At 40.1% G+C, this 20,550-nt stretch overlaps 2 protein-coding genes across 2 annotated transcripts; both read left to right on the forward strand.

The window, feature by feature from the left end:
- LOC133016115 (eukaryotic translation initiation factor 5A-2-like) lies at window positions 1–8,901 on the forward strand. The gene is made up of 5 exons (XM_061083441.1): window positions 1–86; window positions 1,157–1,336; window positions 2,226–2,330; window positions 4,369–4,500; window positions 5,506–8,901. Exons 2-5 carry the CDS (start codon window positions 1,175–1,177, stop codon window positions 5,563–5,565), a joined length of 459 nt encoding a protein of 152 aa, XP_060939424.1. The 5' UTR covers window positions 1–86; window positions 1,157–1,174; the 3' UTR covers window positions 5,566–8,901.
- A 4,949-nt stretch (window positions 8,902–13,850) lies between these two features.
- Window positions 13,851–20,276, forward strand: LOC133015028 (eukaryotic translation initiation factor 5A-1-like). Its single transcript, XM_061082170.1, has 3 exons — window positions 13,851–14,012; window positions 14,376–14,480; window positions 20,133–20,276. Exons 1-3 carry the CDS (start codon window positions 13,851–13,853, stop codon window positions 20,274–20,276), a joined length of 411 nt encoding a protein of 136 aa, XP_060938153.1.
- The last annotated feature ends 274 nt before the right edge of the window (window positions 20,277–20,550 follow it).

Here is a 20,550-nt window from a genome sequence, read left to right on the forward strand (position 1 = left end):
CTCTCCGCTCCTCCTCTTGCTAGGCTACATAAGCGTCCACGCATGCGAAGTGACGCTCCCTTCATTTGAGCGCAAGCAGCACAAAGGTACGGGCAACTCTGACTTCTTCTCCGGCCACAGTTCCAGCTAGCACCCGGCCCGATCGGGCTCTTCCGGGGTTGTTACAGTAGCCGCCGAGCTAACTTGCGAAGCTTTGTCGTCGTCCCCCCAGCGAGTTCGTCGATAACTTGTACGTAGCGATGTGAAAGAAGTTAGCTTAGCGCCGTGGCTAACGCTAGCAGCCATATGGGTGTGGGTCGCGTTTTTTTAGCTAGCGAGCTACATAGCGAGCTAGCTTGGCTACCTAGCTAGCTAACTTGGCTAGCCACGGAGAATACACGAGGTGGAAAACCTGAAGCTAACCAACTGCTTTTTTTTGTTTGTTTTTTTTCTACGTGTTCCTGTGGCCCAGCCGCCACGTAAACACGGCTACTTAACGGTGTTCGCTAGCTCTTTAGCCCGAAGCTAGGCACTTATTTTGGGGCTAATTTGCGCTAATGTTTTCGAGCACTTTGTGGGGGTGGTGAAGCAGTTCAGGCTGCTAACGTGTTAAAGCACGTAGGTCGCACGCAGTTCGAGGGGAATTAACGAGCGGTTCTTTTTTTCAAAATCTTGTATTAGCATTAGCTGGGTAAAAGAAGCACTTTAACACGGAGCGAGGCATTAAAGGGTGAACTTTGAAGCCGTCCTCTATATATACGTGTGTGTTTTAAGCTCTTTAAAGCCCCAAGTCATCGAGGGTGACCACGTAGACACTTTCCGCAGGATCCAGTGTCCTCCGCTCGAAGGGGGACAAAACATTAGAGAGGAATCAACAACGCTAAGTGTCGAGTCACCACTTGCTATCAGGTCTCTGGTGGAGAGATGAAGCACCACTCGTTCTAAAAGATTCCCCCCCCCCAACCACATGTTTTGACGATTCTGGAGGTGCAGTTTTTTACCCATGGATCCAAACTCTCCCTGGGGTTGGGATCTGGCAGCCATAGCACATAAATTCCACCCCTGATTCTTTCTAATGTTGCTAATTTCCCCCATTTTAATTCATAACCCGTCTGTGTTTCTGACATCTGTTGTGTTCTGCTTCTTACATTGTGTCACATGGTGTTCCCGTTCATAGCACAGCCTGTTGACCACCATGGCGGATGAGGATTTCAACACCGGACACTCAGGGGCTTCTACTACGTACCCCGTGCAGTGTTCCACACTGAGGAAGAATGGATTTGTCATGATTAAAGATCGTCCCTGCAAGATCGTTGAGATGAGTACCTCCAAGACTGGCAAGCATGGGCACGCCAAGGTAAAAGCATCCTGTGCATCATTTTTTTTGGGAATGCCGAGCTTAATAGGAAGGTTCAACCAGAAATGAAAATTCACTCAGCTCACATCTATGCCGATGGAGGGGTAGGTGAAGTGTTTGAGTCCACAAAACACTTAAGGAGTCTCAGGGGTAAACAGCGTTGCAGCAGAATCAAGTACAATTGAGGATGATAGTGACCCAAGATTCCTGTGGGAATTAAGGAAAAAATAGCATGCATCCATTCCATACTGCTCGTGTGGTGTCATCCAAGGGTCAGGCAGCCCAGACATTCATATTTCGTTTAGCATTACCGGTGGTCTGTGTCTGTGCTCGGAGCAGCCGGTAGTGACTTTGTTGAAGAACAGTGGTAAACAGAGTTTCCTCTATGATCCACAGCTGCTCAGGTATCAGAAAGCCCAGACTTTTATATTTGACTCTAAACTAAGTCATTTACTCCCGAGTTTTAGGCCTAAATGTCCGCTGATACCTTTCAACGAGGTGCTTACAAGGACCTTCGGAAATACTAACGTCCCCTAGCTTAGCAGCTTCCGGTGGACTTAAATGAATTTAACATTTGTACAGTATTTAGTATTAAGTACAGTATTGAGAGTCGATATAAAAATATCGATATCATGTATCGCAATGTCTGTTTTAGGCCATATCGCCCAGCCCTACCTGAAACTCCTTAAGTGTTTTGTGGGCTCAAACACTTCACCCAGCCCTCCAATCGGCATAGTGGTGAGTAGATAATGAGTGCATTTGTATTTCTGGGTGAACTAGCTCTTTAAGGCATTTTAGTGAATTAGTTTGATCTTTCCCAGTTTAACGAGTGACCCCAGATGCTTGTTTGGCCCGAGGCTGAATCTAATTGGTTGTGTTATTTTTCCAGGTTCACCTTGTTGGACTTGACCTCTTTACTCAGAAGAAGTGTGAAGATCTCTGCCCATCTACCCATAACTTGGATGTCCCACATGTAAATAGGAAGGAGTTCGAGGTAAGAGGTCCTTGTCTGAGCTCTTGTTTTAACTGAGGGGCCTCAGAGGGCGAGTGGCATTTTTAATGAATGCAGGGATCTTGTGAAAATTTTAAACAAGTCTGCTCATCAATGTTGGTGGTTGACATTTAAACCCCAAGTCTATCCACTGAAGTTGTTGCTAAAACTTTACATCATAGAAAAGGTGAGCAGTGCTACATTGTTAGCTCAATGGGTGTGTCCCGTATGTCGGAGCTGGGATGTGTCCTCAGAAATTGCGAAATGGTAGCTTTGCTATAAACTAGTTGAACAGGTTTTAGGCTCCTTCCAGATTTTTGGATCCATATTCTCGAGAAACCCAATGAAACACTAACTTGTATTTAAGATTGTGGATCCCTACTCTGTTAACTGAACTTTGAGTAATGTTGCCAAAGTCTTGTAAATATAAAATGTCCCTCGTGTACTTCAACAAAACCCATGAGCTCATCGAAAGGAGCTCGTCTGTCCAGCATCATTGATTAGAACGAAAATTACATGAGCTGTTTTCTGACATTAACTGGAAAATGTCCAGAACATTAGGTCTGGACATTTTGTCTCCAAATGTAGTATGCAGCAGTAGATTGTTCGGGTCAGATGTGTTCACGGGAACAGTCTGGGTAGAGCTTGCATGAGGCAGGACATGGTGTATAAATTTGCTGCGGTAAATAATGTTCTTGTTTACAGCACAGTGACACAGGTATCAGACCAAACGCTCCTAAATCCAGTGTCTCTCCAAGTTGACATCTTTGTTGCCCACTTCTGTGACTTAATGGAACATTTTTTCATTCTGAGATATCTGCTTATTTGGCCTAGTTAACCATATTTTAACAGGTTTTTGATTGTCCTAAGTGCCTCTCAGGTCTGCCACTTTCAGTTTAGTATTTAAGGTCCCCAGAGGTCACATGACAGAGCTTCTTTTGTATAGCTACTTTACTGGTACTGGTTAGTCATGAGTGGTCTCTACTGTTTTTTACTTTTTAAACGACGATTTAAATGTTTGAAACTAGGGCTGCAACTAACGACTATTCTGATAGTCGAGTAATCACCGATTATTGAAACGATTAGTCGACTAATCTGATTATGAATGACACAAATTCTCAATTGCAATTATTTAGCAAGCAGCTTTTAAATTTAGCGTGAGGTTGTTCGAGGCATGTGATGACTGAAGATAAAGGCAATAAAGATCGATACTTCATTTAAAAAATGTCTTTATAAACTTTGCTGCATATACTGTTGACACAAAGGCAAAGAAATCAAGTTTTTATCCATTTAAAACCAAGGACAGGCAAAGTAAAGTGCTAATTAAAAAAAATAATTTAAATTCAAGTTTCCCTTTTTACTGTGAACCAAGAACGGGCCAAGTGCTGATACTAAAAATAAATTAAAAATCAAGTATCCATTTTTCCAGTTAACAAAAAGGACAGGGAAAATAACATTAATAAAAACATCCAAACGAAACTACAGTCTTGTTTGGACTAAATAATTGTGACTAAAAAACGTTTGTCAGGCAATAGGATAACTTTTCGCTTTTAAACTCGTTGAAAAAAAGTTTAAACCATATTTTTGTAATGGATTCTAGAATCCTGCGCACGGGTATACACGTGTATATATAACTGACAGAGGCGAGTCCGCATCGTCTCCGTTACGATGTCACACAGATATTGCAGGTAGTTTTTTTCAGGCTGTTAAGAGTGGAGTTCTCCCGAACTTTTTACTTCGTGGTGCGCGAGGCAGCGGACGCCGCCATTGGTCCATGTTTTGTCACTATTGCACATGCGCGACTTTCAGAGAACGAGCGGGAACGAGATGGCTCACTCCTCAGGTACTTCCATCAGCACCTCCAGTAAAACAACGTTAAGTTCCGCTGCGCGGCACAAGAAACACGCGCTATGACGTCACCAACGATTCATCGAAGAGTAAATTCGTCGGCGACTATTTTTGTCATCAATTTGTCGACTAATCCTTGCACCCCTATTTGAAACGTTTATCCTTGTTTCCCCTTTTCTAATGGCACATTCAGGTTGTCTGTGTCGTGGACGGTTTCTTGACCCTCATGGATGATAATGGAGATACCAGAGAGGATCTTAAAGTGCCGGAGGGTAAGCTGGGCGATGAAATCGAAGAGAGAGTTGACGCAGGCGAATCAGTTAGGGTAAGTTTGAGGTGAAAAAAAGTCTAATCTATTCCTGTCTGAATCTGTTGAAAACCCTTTTTTAAAAGTAGTTAATCATCTCATGGTTTGATATCACCTTAAATAATGCTGCTACATTTCGTTGTGCAATGGCAGTAAATGGATTCTATTCTATTTTACTCTGTTGACTGATATTTACCTACAATTTGAGTTTCTCAGTTCTGCCCTTAACATTGAAATTAAGCATTAATTAACCATTAATTAATTCATGGTTTTGCGTCTCTGGTGGATTATTGTATACACACACTGTTGGGTTGGTTTACCGTCTGCCTCGTACTCCTGCTAGTGTTGCACTATGTACTGATACTAGAAAGGTATCGCAATAACCAACAGTTGAGAAGAGAGTTTAACTTTATCTACTCAATGCACAATATTCACATAAATATCAATTCATATTCACAGCATCTGTCCAATGCACAATATTTAGCTTCTCAGTTCAGCCATATGTTCTGCAGAGGAGCTGCTTCAGCGGCACAATGTTTTTACACAGGCTTTGTCTGGATTATGGCCACAAATATGACTTTACTTGTATAAAAGTATATTCCCGTGTACACAAATACAAAGTGTGAGGTAACTTTCATATTGTGTTTTTGCTTCTAAACAAAATGTACACACAAGCGTTAAAGCTTTGTGTCAGTCCCAATCCCCGTCCTAACTGGTCCACCTGAAAGCCCATTTCAAGTGACCATTCACATACACTGCGTGCCAGTGTAAACAGGAAGCGGATTCTCCTCTGCTGTTGCTTGCTTAACTAAAAGAAAAAATACTTTGAACGAGAAACGACAATTGTGAAAAGGAAGAAAGAGAATTGAGACTGGGAACCAGTCAAGAAGCAAACAACCAAAGGCACCTTACAATACGTCATTAATACACAAAATAATACCAGACAAATGATTTAAGTTGACTGATTCTAAGTCGGATTTACCATGACTCTAAAACTAAACTTTGTCTTTCCTTCCTTTTCAGGTCACTGTGTTAGAAGCTATTGGTGAAGAGCATGTCATCTCCTGTAAGAACACGAAATAAGTAAAGTACAAAGCTGGAGACCTTACAGTCTTGTCCTCCGTTATGGTTTTCAAGCCTCACCAAAGCTATTGGCCTTCACCCCTCCACCAGTTTCTCTGCTGGTCAATTTAAAATCCAGATTCCTGGACTGGCTCGGCTTCTTCAGCTGCACCTCAGGCCTGGGGCAGCCTGGCAATCTCTACAATCAATGAAGTTTTCATCCCTTAGCCATCACATCTTAATTTTGTCGGTATTGATATTACTCCAGGTATTCTTTTCAACATCCCAGTAATTAATAACATTCCTTTTTTATAGTATTTGTGATATGCTTTTGTCCCACTGTGTGCATTCCATCAAATTGTTCATTCATTTTTGATTTGCCTGTAAAAATGTATTTCAATTCTCCTTTACAGTTTAGCTACTCCACCTTCTGTTTATCTAAAATTTCTCCTTAAGTGATTTTTATTTCTGCTGACATTAAATTTTAAGCAAGCTCCAGATCCTCTCTGTGCACATGTCAGAAAACCCCAAAATACAGCTTTTTGTATTGTCTTTCTGCCCTCTGAAAATTAATGCATGCATTTACATGCAAACTACAAGTTACTTCTGCGGTTATACATTTCTGTAAACGGAATAATTAAATTTACTCTTTTGGGCAAGTTTTCAACTGCATCTAGCTGCCTCTCAGTAAAATTGTCCTTTTCTAGCAGGGAAATGTCTCAGCTGAGGGTTTTTGGGTGGGGCCATTTTCTCAAAAGCACTTTGAAACCTTTTCTTTTCACTTGAGGCCTTTTTATGAGCTGACTGTTGTATAGAAGCTGATTTTGAGTGAACATGTCACTGACGACCTTTACTACTCTACAACTTTGTTGGAAGTTTAGTTTCAATCATTACATTATTACAGTTCTAAAGATATTGACACTTCATGGCACAAAATGGTGAAAACAAGAAACTGTTAAGTCTTATATGATAGCTCTAAATCTAATTGGTTGATATCTTGCAGTTTATCCATGTCTTGTGATAGGAAGACATCGGTGCCCAAAAACAAAATATTGGTGTTGGCCTTAAGCTATATCCTAGGTGTTGGAGTTAGATAGTTGTCGAACAAATTTGGTGGTGTTTGCATTTAATGGGATTTTAAGTGTTTTGTGCAGTCACACTCTGAAAGGCTTTGCAGCTCAAATGGAGGATGATTCACCGGGTTCACATCCACACAGAATAACATTTGTGTAAACATTGATAACATGGCAAGAAGTCAATGTGTTCACATGCAGTGGGTTGACCTGGTTGTCAGGTCATCTGTTTTCTCCCCTACCGTCTAGAACACAAGTAAATTCAAACTAAGTGGAATATTTTAAGTGTGTTGGCAATATATTTGAAGTTTGAAATTCACAAATCACTTGCTGTCCTTTTTTCTAAAATGACTTATTTTGACGTGTTGCTTTCAGTGCTGGTTTAGTTTGACATTCAGTTACAAAAATGAATAACTGAGTTGCATTGTTTTTCAACTTCTGTCTCAGCAAAACCCTTCTCAAGTTTTTCGTTCAAGTGATGAATCTGTGCTCCTAAAAAAAATTCAAGATAGCAATTTAGTTAAATGTATGCATGGGCAAATCTGATATCTCCAGCAGAAATCCCTTAATGGGGGGGGGGGGGGCTTAGAGAAATGTAAACCTGACAATGAAATAACTGAAACATCTGTTACCAAACTGTGGTATTGACATTGGAAGGTAATCTGTTTTAGCTTAAGAGTTCTCCTTAGTGCAACGGCAGCAGGTCTGTTCTTTTGTTCTGACCTCATTCCACCTGAAGTACTTTTTTTCTTCTGTCAATACACCAAAGGTTTCCACTGGGTTTTGTTGTGTGTATTAAGTGTTTATTTCCTACCTGGTTTTGTTCAGTGTGTCCCTGACTCATCATCTTAGCTGTTCCAACAGTGGCTTCCATTTCTAACTGTCACCTACCTGGCCATCTAGACTATGACCTGTGTTACCGAATGACCAAGCAGCAGTACACTGCACCTGCAGATAACAAAACGTGACATTTCAAGTTTGATAAGTCATATCTTCAAACAGGAGGAATTGTCTGACAAGTGGGAACTCTGCATCGCATTGCTACCTGCAGGCTGTTTTGTATCTGTTGGCTTATTGGACTAGTTTTTTGGCAAATGGGTGGACGTGCAAAGACGAATAGCAGTCCACAACCGCTTTAAGCCAGAGGTGCATCATTATGATTATATCGCTCTCAGGGAGAAGATTGTGTGGGAAACCAAAACGGATCATATGCAAAATACAGGAAATGCAGAGTATGTGGCAGTAAAAGCTGGATAAAAGTTGAGCAAGTTTTCGCATTTAACCGTGGCAGTGTAGAGTCCATTTTTTTGGTTATAAGCATTTGAAAAACATTGTTTTTACTCTAGTACCTCCTTTTTAAATGCATGTGACTTTCAAGATGGTACGAATATGTCATCAGCAGTGAGGCGTACTATTTGCCCACCATCTCTACATCTGTAACAGAAGACAAGTCTTCCTTAAGCCATATTCTAGCCCTGTTACATTTGTTTATAACCAAGGTCAGATGCAGGACAATGGACTTGATTCCCACCCGCAGTTCTCTCTCTGGCCTCTGATATGTAGCACTCAATTCCCACCACACATCTCATTAATGATCCTCTTACCTTTTCGCTTAAAGGCGTCTCCCACTCAGACTATTAGGACTGACCTCGGGTTCCACTTAAGACAATGTTTACACTATAAAGGGAGACCACCCCAACCTTGGCTTCTGCAAGGGACACAACTACATAAAAAAAAAAGAAAAAAAATAGTATATCATGAGGTCAGATTTTCTCAGGGCTTCAAATTGAGTGTTAGGAAATCTGTTACGTTAGTGGTGTCTGTAGTGAGGTTCATACGATTGTTATCGTTTTTTCTTTTCTTTTTAATTAGAAGCCCATATTTTTATGGAGTTGGAGTTTGTTAAATTCATCTTTCTTTCCTCTGGCACCTGATGTCAGAGACATTATTTGCTTCACAATTTCTCTATCTCTTTCTCATTACTTCATTATTCTGATAAGAAACAGTGGCTTATATCTTTTGTTTTAGACCACAGGTACAATAGGAGAGTTGGTCTTGTATTCTCTTTGTTTTCGTTGTGTATTCTGAGGAACGTGGGTGAAGGGTATTTCCCCAGGGTGGTTGTAACAGGTTCTGAGGGGGAAACTGACTTTAAGCCTCTTCTGGAACATAAAGATGCAAAGATTTCTCTCTCCTCTATTCTAAGAAATGTATTGCTGCTGTCTTAATAATCACAACTGTTTGTTTTTATCTTGAGGCAAAAATAAAGTTACTGGCCACGAGACATCAGTTGTTTTCTCATTAAAGTTTTCTAGTTAAACGTTTTTTTCCCCCTCTGAACAATAGCACTTACAATTGCGTTTGCTTATAAGTAATTGAGCGTTGCTCAGTGTTGGTCTGAGAATTTAATGCATGTTTCTGCAATACCGGAACGAACCAGCAGATGGACAGAAGACCAGAAGAAGGGTGAACTTGAGAGCACACTTCCGTCAAGGCCCAGCAGCAACCGAGCAGCAACACACACAGAAATCATCACAAGTAACATTTAACTGGAATGACATGGTTGGCAACACTAACGAACAATGGGCTTCATTAACAAACGGTGCATATGTACAAATCTTAAGGGTCGAGTTTGTAAGATTTAGGTGAAAGGGATCCATTGGTAGAAACTGAATACAAAAAAAAATGCTAGTGATGTTTTCACTGGTATGTGTTGTACAAATGTCGGTTTTCTTTACCCTAGGATGGGCCTTTTAAATCTAAATACTTTATATTCCGGCGGGAGTGGGTCTTCTCTACGGTGTAAAGATCTAAAATATTGCACAACTCAGTATGCAACAAAGCAGCACTGTAAACCTGTGTATCTGTATCTGAGTGTGTACAACGAGGTTACAAAACGTAATGTTTTTTTACTTAATTATTATGCGTTTGTTTAATGACACTGAATAATGATAAAGGCTGTGGATGATCTCTGCCGCAAAGGCGATAGGTGCACGAATAGTTTGGTCTGCTCGTCGTCTTCACTGATTGACTGATCAAAGTTCGATGTTAGTGGTTGTGAAACTCATTGGCAGAGATTACGAATCAATTTTGCGCACATGTTAGTGAATGAGGCCCGATGACGGTAGATATGTCAAACTTCAACTGCTCAGTAGGTGGGAGCAAAATACTTTGGAGAGATTGGTCTCTGGCCTAATCCCATTCTACCCCCCTCCAAAACAAGAGGTGGGGCCAAGGGGTGAAATGGGATAAGGCCTCTGTCTGTCGATTCACTTATTCTATGAATCTCTATATCTCTATTGGTATATCTTGTGGTATCTCTCCATTATCCCATCTCTCTATCTCTATTAGTCTCTCTGTCCCTCAATCCATCCATCTGTCTATCTTGCAGATATTTTCACTGTCTGCTGGAGGAAGTCTTCATCTCCATTACTAACAGGTTTCACACTCTTGCTCTTAAAAATGGATGAGACTGTAGACTCGAGACTTGAGTGTTTCACTGTCACCAGCTGAACTCCATCGAGGTTTGGCCGAGGAGGGATTTGTGGAGATTTTCTTTTTTCACGGGCCATTCCACAGAGCTTCAAACCTGTTTATCCAGACGAAGAAGCTCCTGGATGTCTGGTTGGATGTCGGAGGAGATGAACCGGTTCAGAGTCATTAGAGTTTAGAGGGCCTCTCTAGTGAGTCAGGGAAAACACTGGCCCAGTAAGAACACACACACATAATGTAGGTATACATACCAACCCCGGGCCAGACTGTGGAGGAAGGTATTATGTACCTGTGCAGATTAACTGTATGTCTTCAAACAGCATGACATGGAGAGAGACAGGTGATCAAAGCATTACCGTGCTTTGATTAAACTTCATTTAATGGTCTGTATAAAAAATGAAGGGAATCAATAGAACAACTTATTTCCACATGGGGCTGCATTATAACTGTATTTGTTTGAGATCACCGAAAAGTCACTATAACCTATAAGAGTTTACAAGTCCTGAGTTATGACACTAAACATAATGGACTTACATTTCTTATAAATCTCTGTAAACAGTTATGTGAGACACGACAAGACTTTTACTGTGAAAATCACGTGCCTTGAGTCTGTCAGTTCCTGGATCAGCCTTTAACTGTGAGTCGCCAAGAAAAAGAAGTTAAAGTGCAGTACATGCATAATACTTATATTTAATCAAAAAGAAAATGTTGCATCAACTCCCAACAGTGGCTCTGAAGTACAAACGCTTGGGGCGTGACACTCCTAGCGCCATCCGACATACATGACATACCTTTCACATCATCCGACAGACCTGTTGTCTATGTGAATGAGCTAAATATCCATTATGTAAGTTTTCAATATGAGAAATAAAGGTAGGTTTAACAAAGAATTCTACGTACAGATCATATTCACAGGTACCTAACTGAACAACTGAAAAGAAATTGAATAGTTAAATTCGGAGGGGTATGAGATAATTTGCAGCAAGTCTATTAGAGGTTCCAAACCACAGCGAAATAAATACAGCTTTTGTAAAATACACTCTGAAGTTAAGGAAGAGACCGCCGCTAGATATCGGAGAAGCTAGTTCAGTGAATGTCTTTAAAAGAAAATCGAAGGCTTCTCCCTTTAACTAGAGCTTGCATCTGCCCACAAGTGCGCTTTTGTCATGTCCTTTCTTTTCCGTTTTTATGTATTTTTCTAATTTCTATTTTTCATGAAGATATCGTCCCATCTACCCATAACATGGATGTCCCTAGTATATTTAGGAAGGACTTCGAGGTAAGAGATCCTTGTCTGAGCTCTTGTTGTAACTGAGGCGGCCCATTTGGTTTCTAGCAAATTTCAGGAAATTCAGTGAGTCTGAAAGCAGCTAAATGGTGTTAAGTATTTAAGGTCCCCAGAGGTCATGTGACTGAGCTTCTTTTGTATAGCTACTTTACTGGTACTGGTTAGTCACAAGTGGTCTCTAATTCTATCTTCTTTTTGAACAACGATGTAATGTTTCAAACGTTTATCCTTGTTTCCCCTTTTCTAATGGCACATTCAGGTTAACAGTATCAAGGATGGTTACTTGACCTTTCTTGATGATAATTTCGATACCAAAGAGGGTCCTAAAGTGCCGGAGGGTGAGCTGGGCGAAGAAATCACCGAGAGAGCAAAGCGGGAAAATTCATTCCTGGTAGGTTTCTGAGATCAGAAAAATATCTTAATCTATTCCTGTCTGAATCTGTTAAAAAAACCTTTTCAAAAGTGGTTTATCATCTCATCTTGTGGTTTGATACCACCTTTAATAATGCTGCTAAATTTCGTTTTGCAATGGCAATAAAAGGATTCTATTCTATTCTAAAGGAGTTAAAGTGCAGTACATGCATTATACTTATATTTAATCAAAAAGAAAATGTTGCATCAACTCCCAACAGTGGCTCTGAAGTACAAACGCTTGGGGCGTGACACTCCTAGCGCCATCCGACATACATGACATACCTTTCACACCATCCGACAGACCTGTTGTGTATGAGCTAAATATCCATTATGTAAGTTTTCAATATGAGAAATAAAGGTAGGTTTAACAAATAATTCTACGTACAGATCATATTCACAGGTACCTAACTGAACAACTGAAAAGAAATTGAATAGTTAAATTCGGAGGGGTATGAGATAATTTGCAGCAAGTCTATTAGAGGTTCCAAACCACAGCGAAATAAATACAGCTTTTGTAAAATACACTCTGAAGTTAAGGAAGAGACCGCCGCTAGATATCGGAGAAGCTAGTTCAGTGAATGTCTTTAAAAGAAAGAAAGAAAAGAAAATCGAAGGCTTCTCCCTTTAACTAGAGCTTGCATCTGCCCACAAGTGCGCTTTTGTCATGTCCTTTCTTTTCCGTTTTTATGTATTTTTCTAATTTCTATTTTTCATGAAGATATCGTCCCATCTACCCATAACATGGATGTCCCTGGTATATTTAGGAAGGACTTCGAGGTAAGAGATCCTTGTCTGAGCTCTTGTTGTAACTGAGGGGGCCCATTTGGTTTCTAGCAAATTTCAGGAAATTCAGTGAGTCTGAAAGCAGCTAAATGGTGTTAAGTATTTAAGGTCCCCAGAGGTCATGTGACTGAGCTTCTTTTGTATAACTACTTTACTGGTACTGGTTAGTCACGAGTGGTCTCTAATTCTATCTTCTTTTTGAACAACGATGTAATGTTTCAAACGTTTATCCTTGTTTCCCCTTTTCTAATGGCACATTCAGGTTAACGGTATCAAGGATGGTTACTTGACCTTTCTTGATGATAATTTCGATACCAAAGAGGGTCCTAAAGTGCCGGAGGGTGAGCTGGGCGAAGAAATCACCGAGAGAGCAAAGCGGGAAAATTCATTCCTGGTAGGTTTCTGAGATCAGAAAAATATCTTAATCTATTCCTGTCTGAATCTGTTAAAAAAACCTTTTCAAAAGTGGTTTATCATCTCATCTTGTGGTTTGATACCACCTTTAATAATGCTGCTAAATTTCGTTTTGCAATGGCAATAAAAGGATTCTATTCTATTCTAAAGGAGTTAAAGTGCAGTACATGCATTATACTTATATTTAATCAAAAAGAAAATGTTGCATCAACTCCCAACAGTGGCTCTGAAGTACAAACGCTTGGGGCGTGACACTCCTAGCGCCATCCGACATACATGACATACCTTTCACACCATCCGACAGACGTGTTGTCTATGTGAATGAGCTAAATATCCATTATGTAAGTTTTCAATATGAGAAATAAAGGTAGGTTTAACAAAGAATTCTACGTACAGATCATATTCACAGGTACCTAACTGAACAACTGAAAAGAAATTGAATAGTTAAATTCGGAGGGGTATGAGATAATTTGCAGCAAGTCTATTAGAGGTTCCAAACCACAGCGAAATAAATACAGCTTTTGTAAAATACACTCTGAAGTTAAGGAAGAGACCGCCGCTAGATATTTATGACCAAACCTCATTCTTGATACTATCACCTCTTCCTTTGTATCGCTGGTAGTGTTTTCTCATTTCACTTAACAATTCTAAAAGCGAACAATTCTGCTTTAGTCTTATTACATCGTAGTATCTACCCTCAGCGACTTTCATATCTAACTCCGATGCCCCAGACAGAGAGAGAGCTAAGTTGCGACGAGGTTTGTCACAAGGTACAAGTTGTGTTCTGCTTCTTATTTTTAGTCATGTATTGTTCCTGTTCATAGCATAGCCTGTCGACCACCATGGAGGATGTGGATTTCCGCTCAGAAAACTCAGGGGCTTCTACTACATATCCCATGCAGTGTTCTGCACTGAGGAAGGATGGATATGTCATCATTAAAGATCGTCCCTGCAAGATCGTTGAGATGAATACCTCCATGTCTGGCAAGCATGGGCACGCCAAGGTAAAAGAATCCTGTGCATCATTTTTGTAATGCTGAGCTCAACAGCGTTGCAGCAGAATCCAATACAATTGAAGATACTAGTGACCAAATATATGTAATAAAACAACAGAAAGCAGCATTGTATTGGATTCTGCTGCAACGCTGTTTACCCTGAAACTCCCAAAGTGTTTTGTGGGCTCAAACACTTCACCCACCCCTCCATCGGCATAGTGGTGAGAAGATAATGAGTACATTTTGATTTCTGGGTGAACTATCCCTTTAAGTCATTTAAGTGAATTAGTTTGATCTGGCCCAGTTTAATGAGTGACCCCTGATGCTTACTTTGCCCGAGGCTGAATCTTATTAGTTGTGGTGTTTTCCCAGGTTCACCTTGTTGGACTTGACATCTTTACTGGGGAGACACATGAAGATATCGTCCCATCTACCCATAACATGGATGTCCCTAGTATATCTTGGAAGGACTTCGAGGTAAGAGATCCTTGTCTGAGCTCTTGTTGTAACTGAGGGGGCCCATTTGGTTTCTAGCAAATTTCAGGAAATTCAGTGAGTCTGAAAGTAGCTAAATGGTGTTAAGTATTAATGCATGCATTTACATGCAAACTACAAGTTACTTCTGCGGTTATACATTTCTGTAAACGGAATAATTAAATTTACTCTTTTGGGCAAGTTTTCAACTGCATCTAGCTGCCTCTCAGTAAAATTGTCCTTTTCTAGCAGGGAAATGTCTCAGCTGAGGGTTTTTGGGTGGGGCCATTTTCTCAAAAGCACTTTGAAACCTTTTCTTTTCACTTGAGGCCTTTTTATGAGCTGACTGTTGTATAGAAGCTGATTTTGAGTGAACATGTCACTGACGACCTTTACTACTCTACAACTTTGTTGGAAGTTCAGTTTCAATCATTACATTATTACAGTTCTAAAGATATTGACACTTCATGGCACAAAATGGTGAAAACAAGAAACTGTTAAGTCTTATGATAGCTCTAAATCTAATTGGTTGATATCTTGCAGTTTATCCATGTCTTGTGATAGGAAGACATCGGTGCCCAAAAACAAAATATTGGTGTTGGCCTTAAGCTATATCCTAGGTGTTGGAGTAAGATAGTTGTCGAACAAATTTGGTGGTGTTTGCATTTAATGGGATTTTAAGTGTTTTGTGCAGTCACACTCTGAAAGGCTTTGCAGCTCAAATGGAGGATGATTGACCGGGTTCACATCCACACAGAATAACATTTGTGTAAACATTGATAACATGGCAAGAAGTCAATGTGTTCACATGCAGTGGGTTGACCTGGTCGTCAGGTCATCTGTTTTCTCCCCTACCGTCTAGAACACAAGTAAATTCAAACTAAGTGGAATATTTTAAGTGTGTTGGCAATATATTTGAAGTTTGAAATTCACAAATCACTTGCTGTCCTTTTTTCTAAAATGACTTATTTTGACGTGTTGCTTTCAGTGCTGGTTTAGTTTGACATTCAGTTACAAAAATGAATAACTGAGTTGCATTGTTTTTCAACTTCTGTGTCAGCAAAACCCTTCTCAAGTTTTTCGTTCAAGTGATGAACCTGTGCTCCTAAAAAAAATTCAAGATAGCAATTTAGTTAAATGTATGCATGGTCAAATCTGATATCTCCAGCAGAAATCCCTTAATGGGGGGGGGGGGGGCTTAGAGAAATGTAAACCTGACAATGAAATAACTGAAACATCTGTTACCAAACTGTGGTATTGACATTGGAAGGTAATCTGTTTTAGCTTAAGAGTTCTCCTTAGTGCAACGGCAGCAGGTCTGTTCTTTTGTTCTGACCTCATTCCACCTGAAGTACTTTTTTTCTTCTGTCAATACACCAAAGGTTTCCACTGGGTTTTGTTGTGTGTATTAAGTGTTTATTTCCTCCCTGGTTTTGTTCAGTGTGTCCCTGACTCATCATCTTAGCTGTTCCAACAGTGGCTTCCATTTCTAACTGTCATCTACCTGGCCATCTAGACTATGACCTGTGTTACCGAATGACCAAGCAGCAGTACACTGCACCTGCAGATAACAAAACGTGACATTTCAAGTTTGATAAGTTATATCTTCAAACAGGAGGAATTGTCTGACAAGTGGGAACTCTGCATCGCATTGCTACCTGCAGGCTGTTTTGTATCTGTTGGCTTATTGGACTAGTTTTTTGGCAAATGGGTGGACGTGCAAAGACGAATAGCAGTCCACAACCGCTTTAAGCCAGAGGTGCATCATTATGATTATATCGTTCTCAGGGAGAAGAATGTGTGGGAAACCAAAACGGATCATATGCAAAATACAGGAAATGCAGAGTATGTGGCAGTAAAAGCTGGATAAAAGTTGAGCAAGTTTTCGCATTTAACCGTGGCAGTGTAGAGTCCATTTTTTTGGTTATAAGCATTTGAAAAACATTGTTTTTACTCTAGTACCTCCTTTTTAAATGCATGTGACTTTCGAGATGATACGAATATGTCATCAGCAGTGAGGCGTACTATTTGCCCACCATCTCTACATCTGTAACAGAAGACAAGTCTTCCTTAAGCCATATTCTAGCCCTGTTACATTTGTTTATAACCAAGGTCAGATGCAGGAAAATGGACTTGATTCCCACCCGCAGTTCTCTCTCTGGCCTCTGATATGTAGCACTCAATTCCCACCACACATCTCATTAATGATCCTCTTACCTTTTCGCTTAAAGGCGTCTCCCACTCAGACTATTAGGACTGACCTCGGGTTCCACTTAAGACAATGTTTACACTATAAAGGGAGACCACCCCAACCTTGGCTTCTGCAAGGGACACAACTACATAAAAAAAAAAGAAAAAAAATAGTATATCATGAGGTCAGATTTTCTCAGGGCTTCAAATTGAGTGTTAGGAAATCTGTTACGTTAGTGGTGTCGGTAGTGAGGTTCATACGATTGTTATCGTTTTTTCTTTTCTTTTTAATTAGAAGCCCATATTTTTATGGAGTTGGAGTTTGTTAAATTCATCTTTCTTTCCTCTGGCACCTGATGTCAGAGACATTATTTGCTTCACAATTTCTCTATCCTTTTCTCATTACTTCATTATTCTGATAAGAAACAGTGGCTTATATCTTTTGTTTTAGACCACAGGTACAATAGGAGAGTTGGTCTTGTATTCTCTTTGTTTTCGTTGTGTATTCTGAGGAACGTGGGTGAAGGGTATTTCCCCAGGGTGGTTGTAACAGGTTCTGAGGGGGAAACTGACTTTAAGCCTCTTCTGGAACATAAAGATGCAAAGATTTCTCTCTCCTCTATTCTAAGAAATGTATTGCTGCTGTCTTAATAATCACAACTGTTTGTTTTTATCTTGAGGCAAAAATAAAGTTACTGGCCACGAGACATCAGTTGTTTTCTCATTAAAGTTTTCTAGTTAAACGTTTTGTTCCCCCTCTGAACAATAGCACTTACAATTGCGTTTGCTTATAAGTAATTGAGCGTTGCTCAGTGTTGGTCTGAGAATTTAATGCATGTTTCTGCAATACCGGAACGAACCAGCAGATGGACAGAAGACCAGAAGAAGGGTGAATTTAAGAGCACACTTCCGTCAAGGCCCAGCAGCAACCGAGCAGCAACACACACAGAAATCATCACAAGTAACATTTAACTGGAATGACATGGTTGGCAACACTAACGAACAATGGGCTTCATTAACAAACGGTGCATATGTACAAATCTTAAGGGTCGAGTTTGTAAGATTTAGGTGAAAGGGATCCATTGGTAGAAACTGAATATAAAAAAAAATGCTAGTGATGTTTTCACTGGTATGTGTTGTACAAATGTCGGTTTTCTTTACCCTAGGATGGGCCTTTTAAATCTAAATACTTTATATTCCGGCGGGAGTGGGTCTTCTCTACGGTGTAAAGATCTAAAATATTGCACAACTCAGTATGCAACAAAGCAGCACTGTAAACCTGTGTATCTGTATCTGAGTGTGTACAACGAGGTTACAAAACCTAATGTTTTTTTACTTAATTATTATGCGTTTGTTTAATGACACTGAATAATGATAAAGGTTGTGAATGATGTTCTCTGCCGCAAAGGCGATCGGTGCACGAATAGTTTGGTCTGCTCGTCGTCTTCACTGATTGGGGGATCAAAGTTCGATTTTAGTGGTTGTGAAACTCATGGGCAGAGATTACGAATCAATTTTGCGCACATGTTAGTGAATGAGGCCCGATGACGGTAGATACGTCAAACTTCAACTGCTCAGTAGGTGGGAGCAAAATACTTTGGAGAGATTGGTCTCTGGCCTAATCCCATTCTACCCCCCTCCAAAACAAGAGGTGGGGCCAAGGGGTGAAATGGGATAAGGCCTCTGTCTGTCGATCCACTTATTCTATGAATCTCTATATCTCTATTGATATATCTTGTGATATCTCTCTATTATCCCATCTCTCTATCTCTATTAGTCTCTCTGTCCCTCAATCCATCCATCTGTCTATCTTGCAGATATTTTCACTGTCTGCTGGAGGAAGTCTTCATCTCCATTACTAACAGGTTTCACACTCTTGCTCTTAAAAATGGATGAGACTGTAGACTCGAGACTTGAGTGTTTCACTGTCACCAGCTGAACTCCATCGAGGTTTGGCCGAGGAGGGATTTGTGGAGATTTTCTTTTTTCACGGGCCATTCCACAGAGCTTCAAACCTGTTTATCCAGACGAAGAAGCTCCTGGATGTCTGGTTGGATGTCGGAGGAGATGAACCGGTTCAGAGTCATTAGAGTTTAGAGGGCCTCTCTAGTGAGTCAGGGAAAACACTGGCCCAGTAAGAACACACACACATAATGTAGGTATACATACCAACCCCGGGCCAGACTGTGGAGGAAGGTATTATGTACCTGTGCAGATTAACTGTATGTCTTCAAACAGCATGACATGGAGAGAGACAGGTGATCAAAGCATTACCGTGCTTTGATTAAACTTCATTTAATGGTCTGTATAAAAAATGAAGGGAATCAATAGAACAACTTATTTCCACATGGGGCTGCATTATAACTGTATTTGTTTGAGATCACCGAAAAGTCACTATAACCTATAAGAGTTTACAAGTCCTGAGTTATGACACTAAACATAATGGACTTACATTTCTTATAAATCTCTGTAAACAGTTATGTGAGACACGACAAGACTTTTACTGTGAAAATCACGTGCCTTGAGTCTGTCAGTTCCTGGATCAGCCTTTAACTGTGAGTCGCCAAGAAAAAGAAGTTAAAGTGCAGTACATGCATAATACTTATATTTAATCAAAAAGAAAATGTTGCATCAACTCCCAACAGTGGCTCTGAAGTACAAACGCTTGGGGCGTGACACTCCTAGCGCCATCCGACATACATGACATACCTTTCACATCATCCGACAGACCTGTTGTCTATGTGAATGAGCTAAATATCCATTATGTAAGTTTTCAATATGAGAAATAAAGGTAGGTTTAACAAAGAATTCTACGTACAGATCATATTCACAGGTACCTAACTGAACAACTGAAAAGAAATTGAATAGTTAAATTCGGAGGGGTATGAGATAATTTGCAGCAAGTCTATTAGAGGTTCCAAACCACAGCGAAATAAATACAGCTTTTGTAAAATACACTCTGAAGTTAAGGAAGAGACCGCCGCTAGATATCGGAGAAGCTAGTTCAGTGAATGTCTTTAAAAGAAAATCGAAGGCTTCTCCCTTTAACTAGAGCTTGCATCTGCCCACAAGTGCGCTTTTGTCATGTCCTTTCTTTTCCGTTTTTATGTATTTTTCTAATTTCTATTTTTCATGAAGATATCGTCCCATCTACCCATAACATGGATGTCCCTAGTATATTTAGGAAGGACTTCGAGGTAAGAGATCCTTGTCTGAGCTCTTGTTGTAACTGAGGGGGCCCATTTGGTTTCTAGCAAATTTCAGGAAATTCAGTGAGTCTGAAAGCAGCTAAATGGTGTTAAGTATTTAAGGTCCCCAGAGGTCATGTGACTGAGCTTCTTTTGTATAGCTACTTTACTGGTACTGGTTAGTCACGAGTGGTCTCTAATTCTATCTTCTTTTTGAACAACGATGTAATGTTTCAAACGTTTATCCTTGTTTCCCCTTTTCTAATGGCACATTCAGGTTAACAGTATCAAGGATGGTTACTTGACCTTTCTTGATGATAATTTCGATACCAAAGAGGGTCCTAAAGTGCCGGAGGGTGAGCTGGGCGAAGAAATCACCGAGAGAGCAAAGCGGGAAAATTCATTCCTGGTAGGTTTCTGAGATCAGAAAAATATCTTAATCTATTCCTGTCTGAATCTGTTAAAAAAACCTTTTCAAAAGTGGTTTATCATCTCATCTTGTGGTTTGATACCACCTTTAATAATGCTGCTAAATTTCGTTTTGCAATGGCAATAAAAGGATTCTATTCTATTCTAAAGGAGTTAAAGTGCAGTACATGCATTATACTTATATTTAATCAAAAAGAAAATGTTGCATCAACTCCCAACAGTGGCTCTGAAGTACAAACGCTTGGGGCGTGACACTCCTAGCGCCA

The sequence above is a fragment of the Limanda limanda genome, chromosome 12, assembly GCF_963576545.1.
Source record: "Limanda limanda chromosome 12, fLimLim1.1, whole genome shotgun sequence".
NCBI lineage: Eukaryota > Metazoa > Chordata > Actinopteri > Pleuronectiformes > Pleuronectidae > Limanda > Limanda limanda.

Excerpts from the sequence above, each read along its gene's own strand:
- LOC133016115 (XM_061083441.1), top strand. The coding sequence starts at position 1,175 with ATGGCGGATGAGGATTTCAACACCGGACACTCAGGGGCTTCTACTACG. Across the intron at positions 1,337-2,225 it reads GCAAGCATGGGCACGCCAAG|GTTCACCTTGTTGGACTTGA; the intron begins GTAAAAGCATCC and ends TTATTTTTCCAG. Across the intron at positions 2,331-4,368 it reads TAAATAGGAAGGAGTTCGAG|GTTGTCTGTGTCGTGGACGG; the intron begins GTAAGAGGTCCT and ends TGGCACATTCAG.
- LOC133015028 (XM_061082170.1), top strand. The coding sequence starts at position 13,851 with ATGGAGGATGTGGATTTCCGCTCAGAAAACTCAGGGGCTTCTACTACA. Across the intron at positions 14,013-14,375 it reads GCAAGCATGGGCACGCCAAG|GTTCACCTTGTTGGACTTGA; the intron begins GTAAAAGAATCC and ends GTGTTTTCCCAG. Across the intron at positions 14,481-20,132 it reads TATCTTGGAAGGACTTCGAG|GTTAACAGTATCAAGGATGG; the intron begins GTAAGAGATCCT and ends TGGCACATTCAG.